Source organism: Heterodontus francisci, chromosome 24, assembly GCF_036365525.1.
Source record: "Heterodontus francisci isolate sHetFra1 chromosome 24, sHetFra1.hap1, whole genome shotgun sequence".
Lineage (NCBI taxonomy): Eukaryota > Metazoa > Chordata > Chondrichthyes > Heterodontiformes > Heterodontidae > Heterodontus > Heterodontus francisci.
In genome coordinates, this window is record NC_090394.1 from 28,228,560 (window position 1) to 28,252,661 (window position 24,102).

General features: G+C 44.8%; 1 protein-coding gene across 2 annotated transcripts in view; it reads left to right on the forward strand.

Moving 5' to 3' along the window:
* The first annotated feature begins 374 nt into the window (after positions 1–374).
* Positions 375–24,102, forward strand: part of LOC137383269 (cytochrome P450 3A21-like) — an 83,582-nt gene continuing 59,854 nt past the window's right edge. Inside the window, exons 1-4 of one of the 2 annotated variants that reach the window (XM_068055809.1) lie at positions 375–545; positions 8,390–8,483; positions 20,644–20,696; positions 21,216–21,315. In XM_068055809.1, the coding sequence (XP_067911910.1) occupies positions 448–545; positions 8,390–8,483; positions 20,644–20,696; positions 21,216–21,315 (345 nt within the window). In that variant the 5' untranslated portion in view covers positions 375–447. Of the gene's footprint in view, positions 546–8,389; positions 8,484–18,438; positions 18,565–20,643; positions 20,697–21,215; positions 21,316–24,102 lie in introns of those variants that run through there. The other variant, XM_068055810.1, reaches the window with a different exon arrangement.

Here is a 24,102-nt window from a genome sequence, read left to right on the forward strand (position 1 = left end):
TGACTCTCTTCCACAGTCTTGTAGGAACACATCGTGTCCATCAATACGGTTGAGGCCTTCCATGGCCGCTGGGCACCACAGGCACTGAACAGTGCAGTTAACATCGGGAATAGTATTATTATTTAAATTTATTATGTTTCTTTTCTCTTGTGTAATTTGAGTTTTATTACTTGTGCATTTCTAAAAATGGGAAACTTTTGTTTTTTTTAATTTGATAAAAGTGGGGCACAAATAGGTAGATTAAAAGGACCTTGTTCACACACAATGTTTCAATACCTTATTACAAAACGCAGATACCAGATACCAGCCAGTCACTCATTTCCTCTCAAGGTTTTATGTAAGAAGTAAACATCCCGCTCTCTCCCTCCCTGCTTTGTGACTGACACTCCCTTTAAATACACCAAAGGCCCAGGTTAGGCTCCCAGTCGCTCTCTGACTTCTCTCAGGATGACTGTCCTTTTCCCAGAGAGTCTGGGGCTGATCCGGGGCGCTCTGTCCGACCAGACCTGGATCCTTCTCCTCACTTTCCTGCTCCTGCTGTCTTGGTAAGTGTCTGATTGATTTCTTTAATCGCTGTCCTGTTTCCAACCATGTGAGAAATAGTCACAAAGTTTAACTGCATTCACTGTTTGAATGAGGAAGGTTGACAGCATTTGTCACTAGTTTCTGTTTGTTTCTTAGTGTGTGTGTGTGTGGGGTGGGGGCTCCTCAGTCTCCCCCCTCCCCCAATGCCCACAGAGTGGGTGTGGGCTGAGCCGCGGACGGTGCTGGAGAATCGGTGCTGATTCCGGGGCATTTCCCCCTCCTCCTGCTCACTGCCCGCGGCTCACAGCACATCAGCCTTTTGGGGCTGGACCTCCGAGTTAATGCAAGTGATGCCAGGGTGGAGGTGGCATGGAAGCTGATCCCAGTGGGATTTTATGGTGGCACGGGGAGAGGCTGATTTTAATGGGATTTTGCGGGACAGACAGTGTTTGAGGTGGGCGGGGTCTTCAATGATATCAGTGAGTGTCTGTCCCGGAAATCCATGGAAATCTGCAGCGCCGGGAGAAGCAATTTCACCCCCTTTATTATTTTTATTGGAGGGGAAGCTGATCCTGGTGGGATTTTATTTTGGGGGAGGAGGATATCGATTTACATGGGATTTAAATGTAGGTGGGAATTGGTCGCGTTTTACTTGTTTTTCCAGTTTCCACTTTCGGACAAAATGAACCTCAGGACTGGTGAGATTGAAATCCTGCTGCTTTATTGCTATTTGCACCAAGCTGGGAAATCTTGTTATCTCAAGTCTGCTCTGTATAAAAGGGATATATTTCACTTCTGTACAAACAGGGGCAATCACAATAAGAAACACTTCTACTCTGCAGGGATTTATAATACAAGACACTGTGTAAAGTGTGGAAGGACTTCTCTTAACTGGGTTGAAAATTACATAATACACTCCCACACCCCTGCCAAGTTAGTTAATGTTCTGATGAAAGACCTAAAACGTTAACTCTGTTTCTCTCTCCATAGATGCTGCCAGATCTGTGTATTTCCAGCACTTTCTGTTTTAATTTTAGTTTAAAAACTCCCCAATAGCACTAACAAATCACCCTGCAAGGAATTCGTCCCAGATTTGTTCAGGTGCAATCCTTCTGACCTTTACAGGTCCCATCTTCTCCAGAACTGCTCCCAGTGTGCCAGGAATCTAAAGCATTCCCTCCTGAAACATCTTTCCAGCCACACATTCATCTGCTCGATCCTCTTATTTCCATACTCACTGTGCATAATATCGGGAGTAATTTGGACATTATTATTTTTGAGGAGCTGCTTGCTAGTTTCTTTCCCAGCTCCCTAAAATCTGACTGCAGGACCACATCCCTCTTCCTACCTATGTCGTTGGTACCAATGTGGACCACGGCCGCTGGCTGTTCACCGTCCCCCCTCAGGGTGCTCTGCAGCAGTTCAGTGACATCTTTGGCTCTGGCACCAGGGAGGCAACACATTGTCGCCCAACTCATGTTTGTGCCCATAGAAACACCTGCCTATTCCCCTAACTATTGAATCACTGACCATAATTGCTCTTCCAGTCTTCTTTGTGCTCCCCTGTGTAGCTGAGCCAGCCATGGTGCCATGTACTTGACTCTCGCTGCACTCCCCAGATGAACCATCACTTTTCTCAGTATTCAGAACTGAATCCTAGCTGGAGAGTGAGACACAATCAGGGCATTCCTGTACTTCCTGCCTGTTTCTTCATGGCTACCTGGCGATCACCTGTTCCCTCTCTCCCTGCATACTCTCAAGCTCCAGGGTGAGCACATCTATAAAAGTGCTATCCACAAAGCTCTCAACCTAATGGATGTGCCACAGTGCTACCAGCTGTTGCTGAAGTTCCAAAACCCGAAGCTCAAGCTGCTGCAACTGACGACACTTCCTGCGCATATGATTATCCAGGACTCAGGAAGTGTCCTGGAGCTCCCACATAGCACAGTATGTGCACTCCAGAGGTCAAAGCAGTCCTGCCATTCACCTATCTATTAAATAATAAACTTTGCTATGACTAATAATCATTGCTACTACTTATAAACCTTGCTAATACCTGAGTTTCAGGACAGAAAAGAGAGAAAGAAAGTTTAAAAGTAGAAAAAATCCTCACTAACCAATCACTTACCTGCTTCCTAATAATGTCACACTTGATTATCTTTAGAATGCTGTCAGTCAGCTCTGAACCCACACACTATCCGTCACTCCAGTTCTGCTCGCTCACTGGCCTGTTCTTTTCTAATCCACCACTCTAGCTGTAAACTTAATGCAATACTTATACCAGTTAAACTACTGCCTCCATCTAGAAGAAAAAACAACTTAAAACTCACTAAGGACACACCTGCCTTCTCAGCTAATTAATGCTTCCAGCCCCTGCTCTCTCGTCTTGCTGCTGGTCTCCGGCTCCCTTTCTCAGATCGCTCCTGTTTTTGTAGAAGATGACAGCAGCACCTCCTCCCTCACTGTACCGAATTCCCCACAATTACCAAATTCCCAGCTCACTCTCTGTCTCGAGCTGCACTCCGTCACCAGCTACTACCTTTGTGCCTGCTTGGTAAAGGAGTTGAAGCTTGCGATCGGAACGACTTCCCGGAGAATTGTCATTGGTCCAATTGCCACTTTAATCGCTCACTGGTGCTCATTAAGGTGGCTGAATGGAATTTTGGAGGATAGTGCCTGACCTAACGACCTCTCCTAACAGCGACCAGCTGATTGGGAATAAACAAATCATTGCAGTGGATTTAGAACGGTACCTAAAGGCTTTAATTACCTTTTACTGTTCACTCTCTGCTGGAGGATTGAAGAGGACTTTTGAAACACCGAGAAACTTTCTGTTTGTCAAGACTTTACCAACACTCTATCAACATTTATTCCAGAAATTCTCTGAGGCCTTCACCTCAAAGTAGAGTGAGTGCTGTGTTAGTCTACCTTATTGGGCACCTCATAGGAGTCACCAATAGAAATGTCATTGATATCTTGCTAGGGGTCCTCATTGATCTGCAGGATGAATGTGAGGAAGAGATGAGGCCAGGCAGAGCAGCATGAGCTGCTGCAGGGGAGAGGGACAGGAGAGTGAGGTGGGCTCCTCTCCCCACCCCCCCACCTTAATGTCTTGTTGCTTCAAAGTGTGGCACAGACAAGGATTATGACTTATCCTTTCACATTTTCTTGATCTAAACTAACTTCCTCTTCATAATAAGGCAGCAGATCACTACTAACTGAATGATGTTGTTTGCCTCAAATATTACTGCATGCATAGAAAACTGACCAATGAAGAATCAGCAAACAATTACCAATATGCTCCACCTAGCAATACCTGATATTTTCTTGCATGTTTGCAATTACTGTTGTGCTTTGCCAATAAGCAGAGCAGAGTGCTGAAAATAAAGTTTCTAACATAACAAACACAAAAAAACCTTGAACACATACCCTTAAAATTCTGGAAACTACCCCAATAAATCTTGCCCCTCGTGCCTGGAGCTTCAGTGTTACAGAATTCCTATAGCTTACATTTTTGGACTTCGTGCATGCTGAGGCCCCAGGACACATGCTGTAAGACTGAGCATTATTCCTTTTTATGAGTGTGTCTCCTCCGTATTGTGGAGACTAAATGCCAATTGGATAATTTGCTTTGCCAAATCATTCCATCTACTAGTGTGATCTGAACCTCCCTTTTGCCTCATCACCTTACCTCCCTTCTTTCCTCCCCACCCCCAGCCCCCATTCTATGGGATTTCTGCTTTTAGTCTTCTGTACCGTTCCAACCAGTCTCTATGCAATTCAGGAACAGTATCTCTTTTGGGCACTCTGCAGCCTTTCGTCTGAGCATTAAATCAGTTAGTACCAGGACTCTATTCCATATGATTATGATACTCGGTTCACTTTTGTTCATGTCATTGTACTTTGAGTTGCTGCCATCCAGTTTCATATCAGTCATGTACTGCTGGTAGTGATTTGTAGTTTGTTATCCATATTGCATAATCTTATGTTTGTATTGGCTCGGAATTTGCAACAACAGTGATATCGATTACGAATGCAGTAAGTTAGACTGTTGTGCTGCCCTATTCTCCAGTGGCAAATTTATGTCACAATTTTCTGGAGAGGTAATTAGAATATGCCGCAGAGAGTCCAAAGCAGAGCAGCCAGTGATGAATCGATAGGTCCAAGGTGCTGGGCTTTGAGTATATAAATAGTCATTTAGAGGAACTGATATTTGATAAGGAACTACATAAAAGACTTGTTAGCAAAATGCAAGCTCATCAGATTAAAGGTGCAGAAGCTGCATTGATATAAAATTGGCTGAGGGACAGAAAGCAGAGGGTAGTGGTGAACAGTTGTTTTGCAGACAAGAGGGAAGTATACAGCTGTTCCCCAGACGTCAATATTAGGCACGATGGTATAGCTTTTTCATGTAAGGACAATTTCATAATTTCCAATGGAAACATGCCAACTCTCGCCAAGTGACTGTGAGAGTTGTGATTTCTGGTTAAAATATGCCTCTCTCGTGATCTTGTGGGAGGGCTCCAAAATTTTGGGATTTTGCTGTACATCATTGCTGAAAAATCAGGTGAGGCTGGCAGCAGAGATGGGAAGCTGATGCCAGCTGCGTACGAGAGGCTGCACCTGTGGGTAAGATGGAGGCTGAGGAAAGAGAGAGAGCGAGCACATGGACCGACAGCCACTGCCAGCGGTGTGAGAGACCTCAATGGTGGCAGAAGCTCTCTCAGTCAGTGGAGTAGTTGGTGCTCCAAGGCAATGCCATATCTCTCTTGATATTGTCTTCCCCCAGGTTTGCTCTCCTCCTCTTCTGCAGAGTGCCTCATTCGATGATGTGGTTAGATGATGGGTGCTGTCAGCTTTCTGGTAACTTGCCCAAGTGTCCATTCTTCATGTGTCTGCTACATGTTGAGTGTGTCTGGTTACTTGGCATTGCAGTTTATCTATCTGAACGTGGACTTAATTATCAACCGATATATTCTCCGATTTCTGGAGGTGTTCGTGGATAGTAAGCAGGAATATCGTTTTTTTTTTGTCGGTCTCCCTATCCCAGGGATTCGGAGGCCAGTTTTAGTGTTCCAGCTGTTGCCTGACTAAGACGATGTATAGATCTGAGCTTGGGAATGTCTCAGCACTTCATCATGCAAGGCATTTACAACAATGACTATTCGAATTTATATGGGGCCTTTAATGTTAGGAAAAGGTAGAAGAAATGAAGAAGTAGATCATAAGCTATTGTATAGGTTAGGAGAGAGAGAGCCAACTGTTCAGTCGAAAAGATGAGTCAATACCAGGTTGTTAAGGTGAAGGAGTGGAAGGGTTTATGGAGAGAGCTCCAGAAAATAGAACAATCACATTATCAATGATTCATCCAGGTTGTTTGAATCAATGTAGAGGCAATGATATATTGGCACCAGTGGTGGGGAGGTGGGCTGGTGGTGAGTGGTCCAGCGAGGTGGAGGGGAGGTCCAGGTTGTTGAAAAGGCTGGAGTGTTGTGACCAATTTGGGGCACACACTTTAGGAAGGATGTCAAGAGAGTGGAAAGGAGATTTACTAGAATGGTGCCAGGAATGGAAGACTTCAGTTATGTGGAGACTTGAGAAGCTGGGGTTGTTCTCCGAGCAGAGAGGTTTTTGATGGGGATTTGATAGAGATTAAAAATCATGAAAGTTTTTGATAGAGAAAGTCAGGAGAAACTGTTTCCAGTGTCAGAAGGGTCGCTAACCAGAGGGCACAGATTTAAGGTGATTGGCAGAAGAACGGGAGGCAACATGAGGAAACTTTTTTTTTTACACAGCAAGTCGTTATGATCTGGAATGCACTGTCTGAAAGGATGGTGGAAGCAGATTCAATAATAAGTTTTGAAAAGGAATGAGATAATAATTGAAAAAGTAAACTTCGTGAGGCAATGTGGAAAGAACACTGGAGTGGGACTAATTGAATAACTCTTTCAAAAAGCACAATAAACCAAATGGCCTCCTGGTGTGCTGTATCATTCTATCATTCTATGTATTGTCTCTGGTGAAACGTGGCCAGTTGTTGTTATTGACTTTGTTACTCGTATTAAAAGCTAATTTTCAATTCTCTGTATATTGTCATTGTTTAATTGCAATTCCAAGAAGTGCCAAAAACATTCCAAAAAGCGAATGCAGCTAATTTCCTAATTGCATCTGATGTGTTTCCTTTATCTTCTCCACCTGTATAATTTAATTCTTGCTGACATTATTTCGCTTTTTTTATGTGGGATGATTAATTCTAAAATTTTACAGCAACAAACATAGACTTGTGTTTATTCAGCATCCTTATGGAGCCTCCCAGAAGCTGCTTGTAGCAATTTGCATTTGATGTGGAAAAAGTGTGTGAGATGATCTTCAGAGTGCCTTAGTGTGCGCTAAGTACAGATAATGATAAGAAACCATCTTGAACAAACACATAAATCACAGCTGCCAGCTGTCCAGGGTAGGTGAGGATTTGATAATTAGTTCTTCAAGTTTTATGACGAGGGTCCCTGGAGCATTGCAAAAAGTCCCAGCAAATTGTGACTTCGCGTAAATCACTCATATCACTGCCTGGAATTCCTTTACCACAATAAAAGCCTGCACAGTAGGTCATTACCATGGGGAAAGTTTTTAGCAACTTCAGGTTTCATGTATAAACACACACCTGGGCTTTGCTGAGTGAATTCACTGAGCAAATCACGGAGTTGCTGAGCCACACAGATGCTTGGTCTTTGCTGAGATACAGTTGAGATTGAAAGTGCGACAAATGAACTCAGAATCTGGGCAGGGTTCCTGTTCCTAATCTCTCCCTGGCAACCTTTGCTGTGGACAAGATCAGACTCACATGATGGGAGTGGTGGGGGGGTGGGGTGGGGGGGTGATGGTGGGGGTGATGCCTGCCCGGAATGGAATAATCTGCCAACACTCACTGTCTAGGCCCACACACACAGGTCAGTGAATGACTTCATGGAGCTCAATCTCACTAAGTAGTCTATGGTTTCAAGGAGAGTGAGGTAAAACACTCACCCCTTGGAGAACTGGGAAGCTCAGTGAGTAAGTAACATGGTAGGAAGAGATGAAACACCGGGCACTTGGTTTATGAACAACACAGAATATCCATGTGGATCTACAGCCTGATCATCTCTTTTAATGTAGAGGGGACTCTGTATCTGTCTATTTGGCTCGCACTTGTTCTCTTCATAAAAATTCCAGTAGATCAAAGGAGGTGTTAGCTCTACTGTACTTGGATCCTAATTAGTGTGCTGTCTAACCTCATATAATTCGCTAAAGAATCTAGCTTGTTATTGGTTGAATGGACAATTTAACTGCCCTAGTTCATATGGCCACAATTTGTATTGGATGGGGGGGAGGTGGGAGAGCGGGAAGCCAGTACCTGGATACACCTCCTATAGTTGGATTGGGTTTCAGACTGCCACAATATATTCTTGAAATTGCATTGTAATTAATGCTGCCCTTGGAGAGGCCAGCAACCATCAGCTTTAGTAATGTTCACTATCTAGTTCCACTGTACAAGGGTTTTGAGTTTAATGTCATGCTGCTGCCACCAAATTTACAATCTCCATGGGTTCCAATATGATTCTATAACAGACTTGAATGTTGCTGGCTGAAGCAGTGAATAAAGCAATGCACAATCCTGTCCTGAAGTCTCGAAATCCTGAACCTTGTTTTAAGCTTTCAATATTCACATTTAAGTTCAGATATCTGTTAAACAAGAGATTAGTGTTTGAATGAGAGATTATATTGGTAGGGATTTGTGTCTAGGAGGGTATATTTGATGTGGCTCATACTAACCAATTTTATGTTTTGTTGTTGATAAGGATTGTAATCAGTTCAATTCAATTTGCAGGTACAGTGTTTCACCATATGGGTTATTTAAACGGATTGGAGTTCCAGGGCCAAGGCCACTGCCGTTCATTGGAACATATCTACATTACAGAAAGGTATGTTTTATTTCCCTCTCTTAACCATGTCAATAACTCCAGTTAGAACGTCACCTGTTATGAAACTATTCTACCATAGTAGTGCTTCTTCCTTTAACTGAGAGCTGAGAGAGACGTCTTCAAAGCTCCTGCTTACAGTTTTCTATGTTTGGGTGAGAGGAGACTCGGGACAGAGCAGGGATGGCGCTGACAGAGCGACTGGGCTGGATTTTATTTTAGTAATGATGTTCCTGGCAATGGGTCGTAAGGCCTTTTATGGGCCCCCAGCTGAGTCGAACAGCGGGCAGGCAATTAACTGCCCGCTGTCGGAGATGCCATCCCCGTTTTAAGGTACAGGATCCCGCCCAAGAGCTGCCCGCCAATCAGAGGGCTGACAACTCTGCAGTGCCATTGGGAGCCGTGGCCACTTCTGGTTCTGCAGGAGGCCTGAAACAGCAGTCATGGAGGAGGTGCCAGAAGACAGGTGAGTGGGGTCCCGCTCGGCGGGGCCACTCAGGCCGGTCCCAGTAAGGTGGGTGGGTGGGAGTTCATTACAGAGGCTGGTATGGTGGACTTTCGGCAGTGGAGGATGCCTGAACTCACTAGGAGGCTGCCAGCTCTTACCTGGCAATGTCTGCATGTGGCGGTGGGCCCCTCTGACGTTGGCTAAATGCCAGTGGAGGCAGGAGACTGCTCTTAATTGGCCACTTGAGTGCCTAAAGTGGCCTCTCAGTGAACGTCCCGCCGCCATGGTGCCCGCCATGGACAAAATTGCATGGGGGCATGAGAACGTCAGACAGGCTGCCGGTGCCTCCCCAAACCATTTTGTGTGCCCTTTGCCTCTCAGCCCATCTCCAAAGGTCAGATAAGATCCAGCCCACTGTCCGTCTTCATGCTCCAGTTTACTGCTTCATTTAATGAACCAATTAAAATCTGGACATGCTCTGCTGAAGGAAAATCTCACTGAATGTCTGTCAAGTCTGATTTGAACTCATGCCCCTGTGATTGGCAATGCTAGTGTTTTCTCACTGGACTGACTGCAAGAGTACAAAAGAATTCATTTAGTGGCTTGGCTAATGAATACATCGATTTTGCAAAAAAATCCCAGTTAATAAAGCAAATATATTCATTGCCATTAATTTGCGTATCAGATGGAAGAAAATGGGTGAAAAATTAATGTGCCCCATATTTTCGTCACAACTCATGACCTTGATCTGAATGGGCACAGGCAGGTGGCCAATTTTGGTGCAGCAACCTCAGCGTCATAATGGCACAGAAAGAGGCCCTTCAGACCATCGGGTCCATGCCAGCTCTCTCTACAGCAATCCAATCAGTCCCATTCCCTGACTCTATCCCCGTAGCCCTTTATTTCTCTCAAGTGTCCATCAAATTTCCTTTTGAAATCATTCATTGTCCCCACTTCCACCACCCTCGTAGGCAGCAAATTCCATGTACTTATCACTCACTGCAAGAAATGCTCTTCCTCACACTCCTCCTCCTTCATTTCTTTCCCAAAATCTTAAATCTGTGCCCACTCATTCTTGGTCCTTGCACCATCAGCGAATGGGAACAGCTTTTCTTTGTCTACCTATCCAAGCCTGCCATAATCTTGTCCACCTCTATCAAATCTCCCCTCAATCTCATTTGCTCCAAGGAGAACAACCCCAGCTTCTCCAAACTAACCTTGTAACTAAAATCCACCATCTCTGGAACCATTCTATTAAATCTCCTCTGCACTCTCTCAAGGGCCCTCACATCTTTGCTAAAGTGTGGTGACCAGAACCGGATGCAATACTCTAGTTGGGTCCGAACCAGAGTTTTATAAAGGTTCAGTCTAACCTCCCTGTTTTTGTACTCAGTATCTCTATTTCTGAAGCCCAAGATCCCATAGGCTTTGCTAACTACTCTCTCAATATGTATTGCCATCTTCAAAGATCAATGCAGATGAACCCCCAGGTCCCTCTGTTCATGTACACTCTTGAGAATTGTACCATTAAGTCAATATTGCCTCTTTCTATCCCTTCTGCCAAAATGAATCACCTTACATTTCTCTACATTAAATCCCATCTGCCACATGTCTGCCCATTCTGCTAGTCTATCTATGTCCTGTTTCAGTTAATTGGTGTCATCCTCACTGTTTGCCACACCTCCAAGTTTGGTAACAGCTGCAAATTTTGAAATTTTACTCTGTATTCCTTATTTAAGTCATTTATGTATATATAAAAAAAACAGTGGTCCTAGCATTGAACCTTGGGGAACACCATCCTCCAGTGTGGTTCTTTGTCAAAGGCATTCTTAAAATCCATATCGACAACATCTATTGCTTTCCCGTCATCAACCTTCTCTGTTACTTCATCAAAAGCAATTAGATTAGTCAAGCACGATCTGCCATTTATAATTCCATGCTGGTTATCCTGAATTCACTCAAAGCTCCCCAAGTGTCTGTTGATTTTTTTTGCCCTGATTATTGTTTCTAAAGCCTGACCCATCAGATGTTAAACTGATGTCGGAATGTCCTTACACCCTTTCTTGAACAAGGGTGACACATTTGCCACCTTCCAATCCTCTGGTACCTCCCCCGTATCTAGGGAAGATTGGAAGATTATGGCAAGTCCTTCTGCTTTCTCCACTCCCACCTCCTTTAGCAACCTGGGGTGCAAACCACTGGACCAGGTAACTCTAAGCATAGTCAGCCTGTCCAGTATATCCGACCTATCAATTTTTATCTCATCCAATACCTCTACTATCTTTGCTTCTGCTGATGTTTTGTCAGCATCCTCTTCCTTTGTAAACATTGATCACCTGCATAATTGCAGTGTCTAACTAAGAAGATCCTATGCTGCTGTCATTTTAAGACTGCAAGCAGCCTTTGCATCAGCAGGGGGCCAAGCAGTGTTGTTCAGAAAGCGCATGGTGCAATTAGCCTGCTCTTCTTAAAGGCGGGCTGTCCCTCTTAAAGAGCAACTGTACTAAAGAATACTGCTGCAATTTAAATGATGGCAAATTGAACACCAGGGCAGAGAGAGGGTTCCAGGGTGGAAGATGTAGAGGTGGGCAGGAGGAGTGTCATCATGGTTCCATCGGGTGCCAGGAGGCCCTGCAGGACCACTGAGAAAGGAGTGGGAGCAAGTGGATAGGGAGGTCAATTGCCAGAGTCTGGACCCAAGGACCTGGCAGCAGCGCCACAAGAAGTCCAGTGACCTCAAGTGGGTGGTCATGGTCATTGACTGCGTCTTTACATGACATCACCTACCCACCACACCAACCTGTCACACTGCTCAATGCACCACACACCCATCACTCACCCAGCACCTGTGCCTGGCATTCAGGACACATACCTCACATCCAGATATTCCACCTTACCCTCACACTTAGCAATGCTGCCAGTGTCATACCCACCTCTTGCTGTCTCCACATACCTCCAGCTATTCAGCTGTGGCAGGAATATCACCCAAACACTGTGCAAAACAATCACTAATGTTCAGCCCTCTTCTTTCAGGACAAGGTGGCACACAATAGAAGGGATGGAGCAGAACCAATGGGGCAGAAGGACACCTGTATCTCCTGAAGCCTACAGAGGCGATGATTGTCTGTCTGTATCATGGGGCTGGCTGCAGCGGGGCCAGTGGCATCTAGTGTCACTGAGACCTTTGAGGATGATAGTTTCTTCCAGCTTTATGCCCCTTCTTAATTCCCAGCACACTCTCATCCTGCTATCTGGCACGATGAGCATCCATGGACCATGTGTGACCATGGACCTCTTGCTTTCCACCCCACCCCCCTTCCCTCACCCCAACCATCATATGGGGTAGATGGGAGTGTGGAATTTGAGACACAATCAGATCAGTCATGATCTTATTGAATGGCGGAGCAGGCTAGAGGGGCCGAATGGCCTACTTCTTCTGGATGGTTCATTTGCCAGCTCTGCCTGCCCTGTGAAGATGCAGAAGCACTCCCCAGCAACTCCTGGAACTCAACACAAGTCCTCCAGAAACGCTCCAGAGTTCTTCCAGACACTTTGCAGTAGAAAAAGGTTATCAAAAATGACCTTGACTGCAATTTTGGTGCCTGGCTCGTTAAGGAACACCTGTGTAGGACCTGTAATATCACTTGTTCCTTTGATGTGTGAACTATTATAAAATTCACAGGAATATAAATAATATCCAAAGAATACATGGGTTTTTATTGTAATTTGAACTACACACACAGTTACTCTAGGAGCACACCTACACATGTCTTATCTGTCGGGCTACACCCACAACTGTCTGGTCATGTGTGATGCAACATCACTTCCTCCAGTGACTCTCCACTTGCGGCAAGAGGACAGCAGAAACCCAGACAATATTTTTTCAAGATTCAGCATCCATCTCCAGCCAAAATCAAATCATCAGTTCCACCAATATGAAGTTCAAGTCCTCAGACAGGAATTAGGTGAGCCTATTGACAATTTTGTTACTAGATTGAAAAATGCAGCCAGAAAAAGAAAGGCTGATAGATCAGCTCATTTGGGGTTCTACATATCCTGAAGTACAGAAAGTGCTAATTGGAAAGGACAAGCTCACAATCACACAGGCTGTAGACACTGTCAGAGCAGAAAGATGAAAACACTGCCTAACCAAACAGCTAGCCTTCAGTGAAGCCAAGAGAAAGGCAACAGGATTGATGCAATGAAACAACAATGAAAGAATGCACACCAAACAGAGAGGAAGACATGCAGGAGCTGTGGATGTGGAAACTACATCCCAGAATATTGAAGGAGGTGGCTATAGAGATAGTGGATACATCGGTGGTTATCTTTCAAAATTCTATAGATTCTGGAAGGGTTCCTGCAGACTGGAAAGTAGCAAATGTAACCACCACTATTTAAGAAGGAAGTGAGAGAGAAAACAGGGAACTACAGTTCTGTTAGTATGATGTCAGTAGTCGGGAAAATGTTAGAATCTATTATAAAGGATGTGACAACTGGACACTTGGAAAATAATGTAATTGAGCAGAGTCAACATGGAATTATGAAAGGGAAAACATATTTGACAAACTTGTTGGAGTTTTTTGAGGCTGTTCGATAACGAAGAGCCAGTGGATGTGGTGTATTTAGATTTTCAGAAGGCTTTTAATAAAATCCCACACAGGTGGTTAGTAAGCAAAATTAGAGCACATGTGATTGTGTGAAATATACTGCTATGGATTGAGAATTGGTTAACAAACAGAAAATAAAGAGTAGGAATAAGCGGGTCATTCTCTGGATGGCAGGCAGTTACTAGTGGGGTAGCACAAGGATCAGTGCCTGGGCCACAGCTGTTCGCAATCTAGAGAACAATTTGGATGTGGAGACCAAATGTAATTTTACAAATTTGCTGATGACACAAAACTAGATCAGAAGGTAGGTTGTGCGGAGGATGCAAGGAGGCTTCAAAGGGATTTGGACAGGCTAAGTGAATGGGCAAGAACATGAAGTGAATAAGTGTGAAGTGTTCCACTTTGGTAGAAAAAAACAGGCAGAGTATTTCTTAAATGGTGAGAGGGTGGGAAGTGTTAATGCCCAAAGAGTCACTAAAAGCTAGTATGCAGGTGCAGCAAGCAATTAGGAAGGCAAATGTTATGTTAGCTTTCATTGCAAAGGAATTTGACTGCAGCCTTGGTGAGACTGCACCTGGAGTAATGTGTACAGTTTTGGTCTCCTTATCTAAGGAAGGATATACTTGCCACAGATGAAGTGCAGCAGAGGTTCACCAGACTAATCCTTGGGATGGCAGTATTGTCTTATGAGGAGAGATTGCAGAAACTAGGCCGGTATTCTCTCGAGTTTTGAAGAATGAGAGGTGATCTCATTGAAACGTATAAAATTCTTACAGTGTGTGACAGGGTAGATGTGGATCGGATGTTTCCTCTGACTGGTGAGTCGAGAACCAGGGGACACTCTCTCATAAATAAGTGGTAGGCCATTTAACACTGAGATGAAGAGGTATTTCTTTACTCAGAGGGTGGTGAATCTTTGGAATTCTCTACCCCAGAGGGCAGTGGAAGCTCAATCATTGAGCATGTTCAAGACAGAAATCGGTAGATTTCTGGATACTAATGACATCAAGGGATATGGGATAGTGGGGAAAAAACTGGCATGGAGTTAGATGATCAGCCATGATCTAATTGAATGGCGGAGCAGTCTCAATTGGCCAAATGGCCTTCTCCTCCTATTTCCTATGTTCCTTTCTTCTTTTCTAGCAGGTCTTTTTGAAAGGCCTCTAGTGGGGTAGATGTGATTACTAGCTCTCTAACCAATTCCGACAATTCAATATCTGCAAAGTTGCATTCTTGAACTTTGTCTCGGCACCTTGCAACAAACTGGCCAATGGACTCATCTTGTCTTTGCTGATAGGCCATAAGCTCAAGCCAATGTACTCGGAAATTGACTCTTACCTTGAGTTGATCTTCCAGGAATGTCCATAGCTTGCTCGGGTCCTTCTGATCCTCAGTGGACAATCCTGATGTATTGCTCTGTTGCCGGCACTCGTTGTCGGGCTACTGGCGCCGGGCCGAAAAGGCTGGGGGGATCCTTGCCTCAGCCTTTGCCTGTCCCGGAGCAATCCTCCTGTCTTTTTACATCAAAGTTTCACAAGCCGGGGTCCCCATCCCTTTACGTTTAGAGAGATACAGCACTGAAACAGGCCCTTCGGCCCAACGAGTCTGTGCCGACCATCAACCACCCATTTATACTAATCCTACACTAATCCCATATTCCTACCACATCCCCACCTGTCCCTATATTTCCCTACCACCTACCTATACTAGGGGCAATTTATAATGGCCAATTAACCTATCAACCTGCAAGTCTTTGGCATGTGGGAGGAAACCGGAGCACCCAGAAGAAACCCACGCAGACACAGGGAGAACTTGGAAACTCCACACAGGCAGTACCCAGAATTGAACCCGGGTCGCTGGAGCTGTGAGGCTGCGGTGCTAACCACTGCGCCACTGTGCCGATGGGGATCCTGCTTCCATGATTCTTAGATTGGCCGGCAGCTCAGCAGTATCAGCAGCACCACCAGAAGCATTGGCCGGTACTACAGAGGCCGTGGACCCAAGCCCAGCACTGGAACCCCGGATCAGAGGTAGATGAGGCTGGTTCGCCAGGGCCTGGAAAGTGGGGATGAGGAGGTGATCATGCAGTCTATGGGGAGGGGTTTGAAGTGGTCCCCGGTGGGGGTCATCGATCGGCCACAGATTACTCACGGAGGAGGGAGCACCCCCCCCCCCCCCCACCAAGCCCGCAGGGAGGCCATAAGGTCATAAGAACTAGGAGTCGGCAATTCAGCCCCTGCTCCGCCAATCAGTACGATCATGGCTGATCTCATCTCAGCCTCAATGCCACTTTCCAGCCCATTCTCCATGACCCTGCAACCCTTTACGAATTAAAAATCTCTCAATCTCCTCCTTAAATTTACTTAATGTCCCGGCATCCACCGCACTCTGGGGTAGTGAATTCCACAGACTCACGACCCTTTGAGAGAAGTAATTTCTTGTTTTACAAGTTGTCCCCACATGGCAGAGGCACCCCACCACTGCTGGTAAGATCCCAGCAGCGGTGGGAAGAGGCCCTTACTTGATTGGTAATAAGCCACGTAAGGGCCTTAATTGGCGTCTGGGCAGCATGGCCAGCGTCAGCCTATCCTGCCCCTGGTAACATCGCTTGGCGACAGGAAGGCGACGGGCACTCTGCCTTCCCCACCACCCGTTGTGATTCTCCATGCCCCCCACCTCCAGCCCACTATGCTCGATGCCTTCCAATCCGTAATTAGATGTTTGAATGCCATTTTTTTAATCATGCTTCTCTACACAGGTTTTAGTCTCACCAGGCACAATTTCTTTACAGGCTCTCTGCTTTACAGGTCTTCTGTTTCATAGGCACAGCTTTCTGGTTTCTTTTTTAGACAGTACATTTTTGCAGGCCAGCCCCTTTAAGAGTGAGAGGCTGCTTTTTTGTTTACACAGGCTCATTGTTTTAAAACTGAGAGCAGTTTTATTTTCTCTGTGCAGATTGGTGTAGCTTACTGTACTGGCAGCTGCCACAACCAGCCTTTTACTTTGGGTGGAGACCTCCATTGGTACTGTTGAGCTCATCGCGCTCTATTGGCTTCAGCCACGCCCACAAAGCTGTAACCCTGGGAAAAAGTGAAGTAGTAATGGCTGCAGCTATATTTTTTTAATGAATTTTTCAACCCACCGACAGATTAGCTGAAAACTCTGATCCCCTGGCGATTTGCCGTAGCTACTCAGAGTTTCAGCACCTTCTGACGTCCTGTGTGCAGCATTTCAGCAGCTCCTGGGGTCCTGTCCGCAGGCCCAGTTTGCAGCACTGTTGTGGGGTCTTCTGCCAACTGCTCTTCTCCTGAATCTTCAGCCACGCCAGGTAAGCAATCGGCTGTGTTTTGTTCTCTCTTGGTGTTTTTCCGGAAGTTCCAAAACGCTGTTGCCGCACTGTAGTTCTTCAGAAACAAAAACAAACTTTGCCACCATGTAATATTTGGTGTTCTTGAGCAAAATCTCAACGCGGCCATCATGTAACATTACTCATTCCTCTGGTGCATGAACTATCATGTGCTACTACAGGAGCACACCTACACACTCTGTTGGGCTACACCCACAACTCTCTGGTTATGTGTGACACGACATCACTTCCTCAGGTGACTCTTCACCTACAGCCTCTTAAATTGATCCCACAGCAGGGCCCATGTTGCAGTCTCAAGCCTGATCTTTGCAGATTGCTGGATGAATACATTGCCAGGACTAGTGTTGTCTAAATTCAGGATTTTGGCATCGCATCAGTTTGTGCAGCTGTGTGACGTCAGGATAGCGCTGCCTCACAGGCTTCCAGTGCTAGCTGGGGATGCCCACGTTGGTGCCATTTTGAGCAACGTGCACCAGAAACTGCTGCGTGCACCCAGAAAACATTGCTGGGCTTCTGTAATGCCACTGGAACTGAATTTCACACCCATTGTTTTCTCATTGTCCTAAAGCTGTTCAGGAGTTTTTATTTTTAAAAGATTGCTTGTTTTTTTCACATGGTGACAAGAATACATTTTAACTTCCTTTCTCTACAGCCCAAATGTATTAGCAGGTGACCTACTTACAGGCTTCTGAGAGTTTCTTTATCTGGTTGCTAGGAGATGTATGAGAGAGGCCTCAGGTGAGTTAGAGTAACTAACACCCATTCCTGTTCTCTTCCTCTCTAGTCAGTATCTCACCTAGTGACCAGACTGGGATTAACAATACTGTGGAGACGGGGAAAAGATTCTAATGTTGCCTCTTCTTGAAATAGTGCTTTGCTACAATGATTTAGTCTATTACATAGAATATTAAATGAAATTTTGGCATGGCCTATAATTCTGCACTGGGGGATTACAAATCTGCTAAACCAGTGCAAAAGGTCAGGGAATTTTAATCGTAAGTAAGTTACACCCAAAATCGGTTGTGTTTGTGTGTTTTCTATGATATTGTATGCTGGTTCAAGATTCCATTTGTCAGGATCAGGCCACAAAATTGGCCAGAACCCCAGGTCAAAATTGCAGATTCTGTCAATTTGGGTTTGGGAAGCTTTTCAAATTGTTGTCCATTTTCTTAGGTGTTCGGGCACTAGTCGGCAGTTGGCATGTTTCAAAAATATTTATATAAAAAAAATTTAATTTACCAAGAAACTGATTAGTGTATGCCAATGAAACTATTAAATGATTCAGTATCATTTTTAAGTAATTTTCAGTGATGTTTTTAATTGGTTTCTCACCGACTGGGCGCCTTATTAAAAATATTTATTTTTTATTTATTTTATTTTTATTTTTATTTAGAGATATAGCACTGAAACAGGCCCTTCGGCCCACCGAGTCTGTGCCGACCAACTACCACCCATTTATACTAACCCTACAGTAATCCCATATTCCCTATCACCTCCCGACACTAAGGGCAATTTACAACGGCCAATTTACCTATCACCTGCAAATCTTTGGATGTGGGAGGAAACCGGAGCACCCGGCGAAAACCCACGCAGACACAGGGACACAGGGAGAACTTGCCGATAAACCCATCTTCAGCTGCATTAATAAAACGGCACCAGGTTACCACTTTACATCAATACTTTTTAATAGAAAGAAAAATGAAGAAACTATGGTGTCGGTTCATGAAGATTTTATATTTGTAATTGTGCAAATAAATTTAGCGGAAACGTGAACTGTAATCTAACCAGCGCAATTTTGAGAGAATTTTCCTGATTTACTGCCAAAGCTGAAACTCTACCCGATGTTTATTAATTGAAAGTAAAACGGGCAGTGTGGATCTTGATATAAGAGGACTGTCTGCTGAACACTGCAGGCTAAATGGCTTCTCTGTGGAAGGGAATGGAGAGAAATGGTTCTTTGGTACTTCTAGCAGGCAGCTGAGATCCAGCCACCCAATGCCCAGTTAACCACAGTTGATGAATCACCAGCTAGACCAGGGTGAAGGGAAGGAGCAGAAGGTTTAGCACGTGTCTGCCCCACCTCATGCCACCTGCTGCTACAATCCTCATCCATACCTTCCGCACCTCCTGACCTGTCTATTCCAATGATCTCCTGGCTGCCTCCCAACTTCCACCATCCATAAATTGAAGCTCATCCAAAATTCAACTATGACTTGTGTCCAAATTCCTACTACGTCCAGTTAACCCATCACCCTGTGGCTCCCAACCCTTGAAAGCCTGAACTTTAAAACTCATATCCTTGTGTTTAAGTTCCTCCAAGGCCTCACCCTTCCCTATCTGTGAAATCTATCAACACTCTGAGAGCTCTGTGTTCCTCGATCCTTGGACTCCTTTGCACCATTACTTTCACCTCACCATTGGCAGAAGTGTCGCCAGCCATTTAGGCTCTGAGCTCTAGAAATACCCCTAAACCTCTCAGCTTAGACCTTTAAGACCCCCTTAATGCCTCTCTCTGGACCAAGTTTTTGATCCGAATGTCTCTTTCAGCTTATTGCCAACTTTCTCTGTCTGATTTATGCTGCTAATGGATGTCGGCATTGAACGATGTTAATGGAGTGGCCTTAAAGAAAGATCTTGCATTTACATAGCGCCTTTCACAAGCTCAGGATATCGCAAAACACTTTACGGCCATTGAAGCACTTTTGAAGTGTAATCACTGTTGATTGTAGGAAATGTGGCAGCCAATTTGCAAACGGCAAACAGCAATATAATAATGACCAGAGAATCTGTTTTAGTGATGTTGGTTTGAGGGATAAATCTTGTCCAGGACAGCAGGGAGAGCCCTCCTGCTTTTTGAGATAATGCTGTGGGATATTTTACCTCCACCTGAGAGGGTAGACGGGGCCTCGATGCAGCGTCTCATCCATTTACTCAGTCAGGCCACACCTCCCTCCGAACACCTGTAATGATATATGGGATGGGGGTCCTGCATCTCCATGTCCTTATCTCACCTGCTGGCTGGGCGAGCAGGGCTCTTTCGAAGATGGACAAGGATGCATACCTGTGATCTTGTCCACATCGTGTGTGTGGGGGATGAGGATCGGGAAGGTAGCAGGGTGGCACAGGTAGTGTAGTGGGAGAAGTTGTGGGTTTACAGTGCCCTCCATTCTCTGCTGGTTGAGTTGTTTCCATTTGCTACTGCAGAATCCAGTGGGAGAATTGTACATCTAACAGCAGCTGCCCTCCTCCAGCGTGTGGGATGCACTACCACAAGGAGTGGTTGAGGCGAATCACATTAATGTATTTAAGGGGAAGTGAGATAAACACACAAAGGAGAAAGGAGCAGAAAGTCCTGCTGATAGGATGGGAGGAGGCTCGTGTGGAGCATAAACACTGGCATTGACCAGTTGGCCAAATGGCCTGTTTCCATCTTTGAAAATGTTTTCAAACTGTCTCCTGTGATTGGTTCTTTTGAGATCACATGATTGCACACATGTAAGAGGTGGTTCATCTTGAAATATGATTGTTGGGGCAGGGGAAGGGAACCAAACTTCCTTTTTTAAAGCAATAAAACAGGTTAAGTATTTATGACCCTTGTTCCGTACCTTCACAAAAATACAAGCTAATATCTTCTTCCCCCAACCACCCACCCTCCCACACCCAGATTAAGTAATTATTGATCCACTTTTTGTATTATGTGAACATCTTTGCTGATGATTTTGTTTTCTTCCTGGTCAGGGTATGTTTCAGTTTGATACAGAATGCTACAAGAAGTATGGAAAGATGTGGGGGTGAGTTCATTTCATCAGCCATAATGTATATGAAGATATGGACTTTTATCCTTTTCAAAATTGCATTTTACTCCAGTAATGTAAAATGTAGTCCAAGAAGTGCTGTACAGGTCATAATCACAGTTTAAAGGCACAGATCATTCCAAGTAGTCTTGGTACTGATGCATTCAATTCTAGCATTTCAAAGGATGTTGTATTTACATTGATGTACACGGTTGGCAGGAGTACCTTCACTTTTATCATTGCACTGAAGACTGTTTCCCATTGATCTGGTTGTGGTGTAACTGCAGCCTGGATTAAATACTGCAATTTGAGACATTGGCCGTTATTATAGTAAGGATATATCTGCAAATGGTCATGTGATGTCATTATAGTGATGGAGACCTGGCTGTCAAGAGCTCCCAAAGTTGCTGCAGTAAGTCTGGATTAGTGGGGTTTGCCCAGGCCACTCCCCCAGTCAGACAATACACTTTTCCAATGCCCAGATTCACTTTGTCACACTTCTGCCTTTTTCTTTAGGATTTATGATGGGCGGCAGCCCGTTCTCTATCTCATGGATCCTGACTTGATTAAAACCATCTTCATAAAAGAGTTTTACACAGCTTTTACCAACAGACAGGTAAGTACTGGCCTGCACTGAGGGATATTTGCTCTTTATTGCTTTTTCTCACGACTACAATAAGCCCTTGTTTTCTTTATCCATTTAGACTTAGTTTGGTGGTTCAGCTAGAATGTAACTTGGTTCCCATGTCTTCCCCATCGATGATCCGATCTCATGACACGCAGGGCAAAGGTCAAGCTTATCAAACAAAAAACTGCATTCCTCCAACCTCAGTCATAACATGTAATTGTCTTGAATTCGGACATAATTTTCACACCCTGATTTGTGTTGTACAGGAGAGGGAGTTATTAACAATAAACAAAAAAGGTACAATATCCTGCATGGTATATGAATAATCTTGATCACTGGTGTTTTTAGGGAGCCCTGGGGCTAGACCTTTCCTCTTTCGGGGAGGAAAACAGAGTGAAATGCCCATTCATAATTTACAACCCACTGGGTGTTGTGGGAACATTTGGGTTTGAAAAGTATAATTTCATTCATGGAAATGAAAATATAGCACCAGTCGGAAGTGATAAATCCGATGATGTGAAACAACCGGATGCATATGAAAATTCAACGGTTGATTTATTTTTATTGTGGAGATTGGTGGGATGTGTGCAACTCATGAGATATAGCATACTTACAATCCATGGTTTATATTTGTACTTTGTCTATGGTGCATACAATGGCAATAATCTATTGGAATGGAATACTTCAGTTTGTTTGTGAATATGTAAACTCTCATCTGTTCTTTGCAAGCAAAGGTAACCCAATAAACTACAAGTCCTAGCAAGAGTTGAACATGTGTGTGTGTTGTACAACTGCCTCCTCCTGGTATCCCAAAGAAAGCATGGATTTTTTTTATTGAAGGGAAAAGCCGGATTTAAAGTATTTTGTGGAAGGTGGGATTATTTGATGTGAAGTTGTGCCCTAGAATCCTTGGTGTCAAAGAACAAAGAACAGTACGGCACAGGAACAGGCCATTCGGCCCTCCAAGCCTGTGCCGATCTTGATACCGGTCTAAACTCAAACCTTCTGCACTTCCGGGGACCGTATCCCTCTATTCCCATCCTATTCATGTATTTGTCAAGATGTCTTTTAAATGTCGCTATCGTACCTGCTTCCACCACCTCCCCCGGCAGCAAGTTTCAGGCACTCACCACCCTCTGTGTAAAGAACTTGCTTCGCACATCCCCTCTAAACTTTGTCCCTCGCACCTTGAACCTAGTAACTGACTCTTCCACCCTGGGAAAAAGCTTCTGACTATCCACTCTGTCCATGCCGCTCATAACTTTGTGAACCTCTATCAGGTCGATCCTCCACCTCCGTCGTTCCAGTGAAAACAATCCGAGTTTATCCAACCTCTCCTCATAGCTAATGCCCTCCAGACCAGGCAACATCCTGGTAAACCTCTTCTGTACCCTCTCCAAAGCCTCCATGTCCTTCTGGTAGTGTGGCGACCAGAATTGCGCGCAATATTCCAAGTGTGGCCTAACTAAGGTTCTGTACAGCTGCAGCATGACTTGCCAATTTTTATACTCTATGCCCCGACTGATGAAGGCAAGCATGCCATATGCCTTCTTGACTACCTTATCCACCTGCGTTGCCCCTTCAGTGACCTGTGGACCTGTACGCCCAGATCTCTCTGCCTGTCAATGCTCCTAAAGGTTCTGCCATTTACTGTATACTTCCCACCTGTATTAGATCTTCCAAAATGCATTACCTCACATTTGTCCGGATTAAACTCCATCTGCCATTTCTTCACCCAAGTCTCCAACCTATCGATATCCTGCTGTATCCTCTGACAATCCTCATCATTATCCGCAACTCCACCAACCTTTGTGTCGTCCGCAAATTTACTGATCAGACCAGCTACATTTTCCTCCAAATCATTTATATCTAATACAAATAGTAAAGGTCCCAGCACTGATCCCCGCGGAACACCACTAGTCACAGCCCTGCATTCAGAAAAGCACCCTTCTACTTCTACCCTCTGTCTTCTATGACTGAGCCAGTTCTGTATCCATCGTGCCAGCTCACCTCTGATCCCGTGTGACTTCACCTTTTGTACCAGTATGCCATGAGGGACCTTGTCAAAGGCTTTACTGAAGTCCATACAGACAACATCCACTGTCCTTCCTTTATCAATCATTTTCGTCACTTCCTCAAACAACTCAATCAAGTTAGTGAGACACGACCTCCCCTTTGCAAAACCATGCTGCCTCTCACTCATAAGTCCATGTGTTTCCAAATGGGAGTAAATCCTGTCCCGAAGAATCCTCTCTAATAATTTCCCTACCGCTGACGTAAGGCTTACCGGCCTAAAATTTCCTGGATTATCCTTGCTACCCTTCTTAAACAAAGGAACAACATTGGCTATTCTCCAGTCCTCTGGGACCTCACCTGTAGCCAATGAGAATACAAAGCGGCAGAGTGGCGCAGTGGTTAGCACTGCAGCCTCACAGCTCCAGCGACCCGGGTTCAATTCTGGGTACTGCCTGTGTGGAGTTTCCAAGTTCTCCCTGTGTCTGCGTGGGTTTCCTCCGGGTGCTCCGGTTTCCTCCCACATGCCAAAGAGTTGCAGGTTGATAGGTAAATTGGCCATTATAAATTACCCCTAGGATAGGTAGGTGGTATGGAAATATAGGGACTGGTGGGGATGTGGTAGGAATATGGAATTAGTATAGGATTAGTATAAATGGGTGGTTGATGGTCGGCACAGGCTCGGTGGGCCGAAGGGCCTGTTTCAGTGCTGTATCTCTAAAAAAAAAAGATTTCTGTCATGGCCCCAGAAATTTCTTCCCT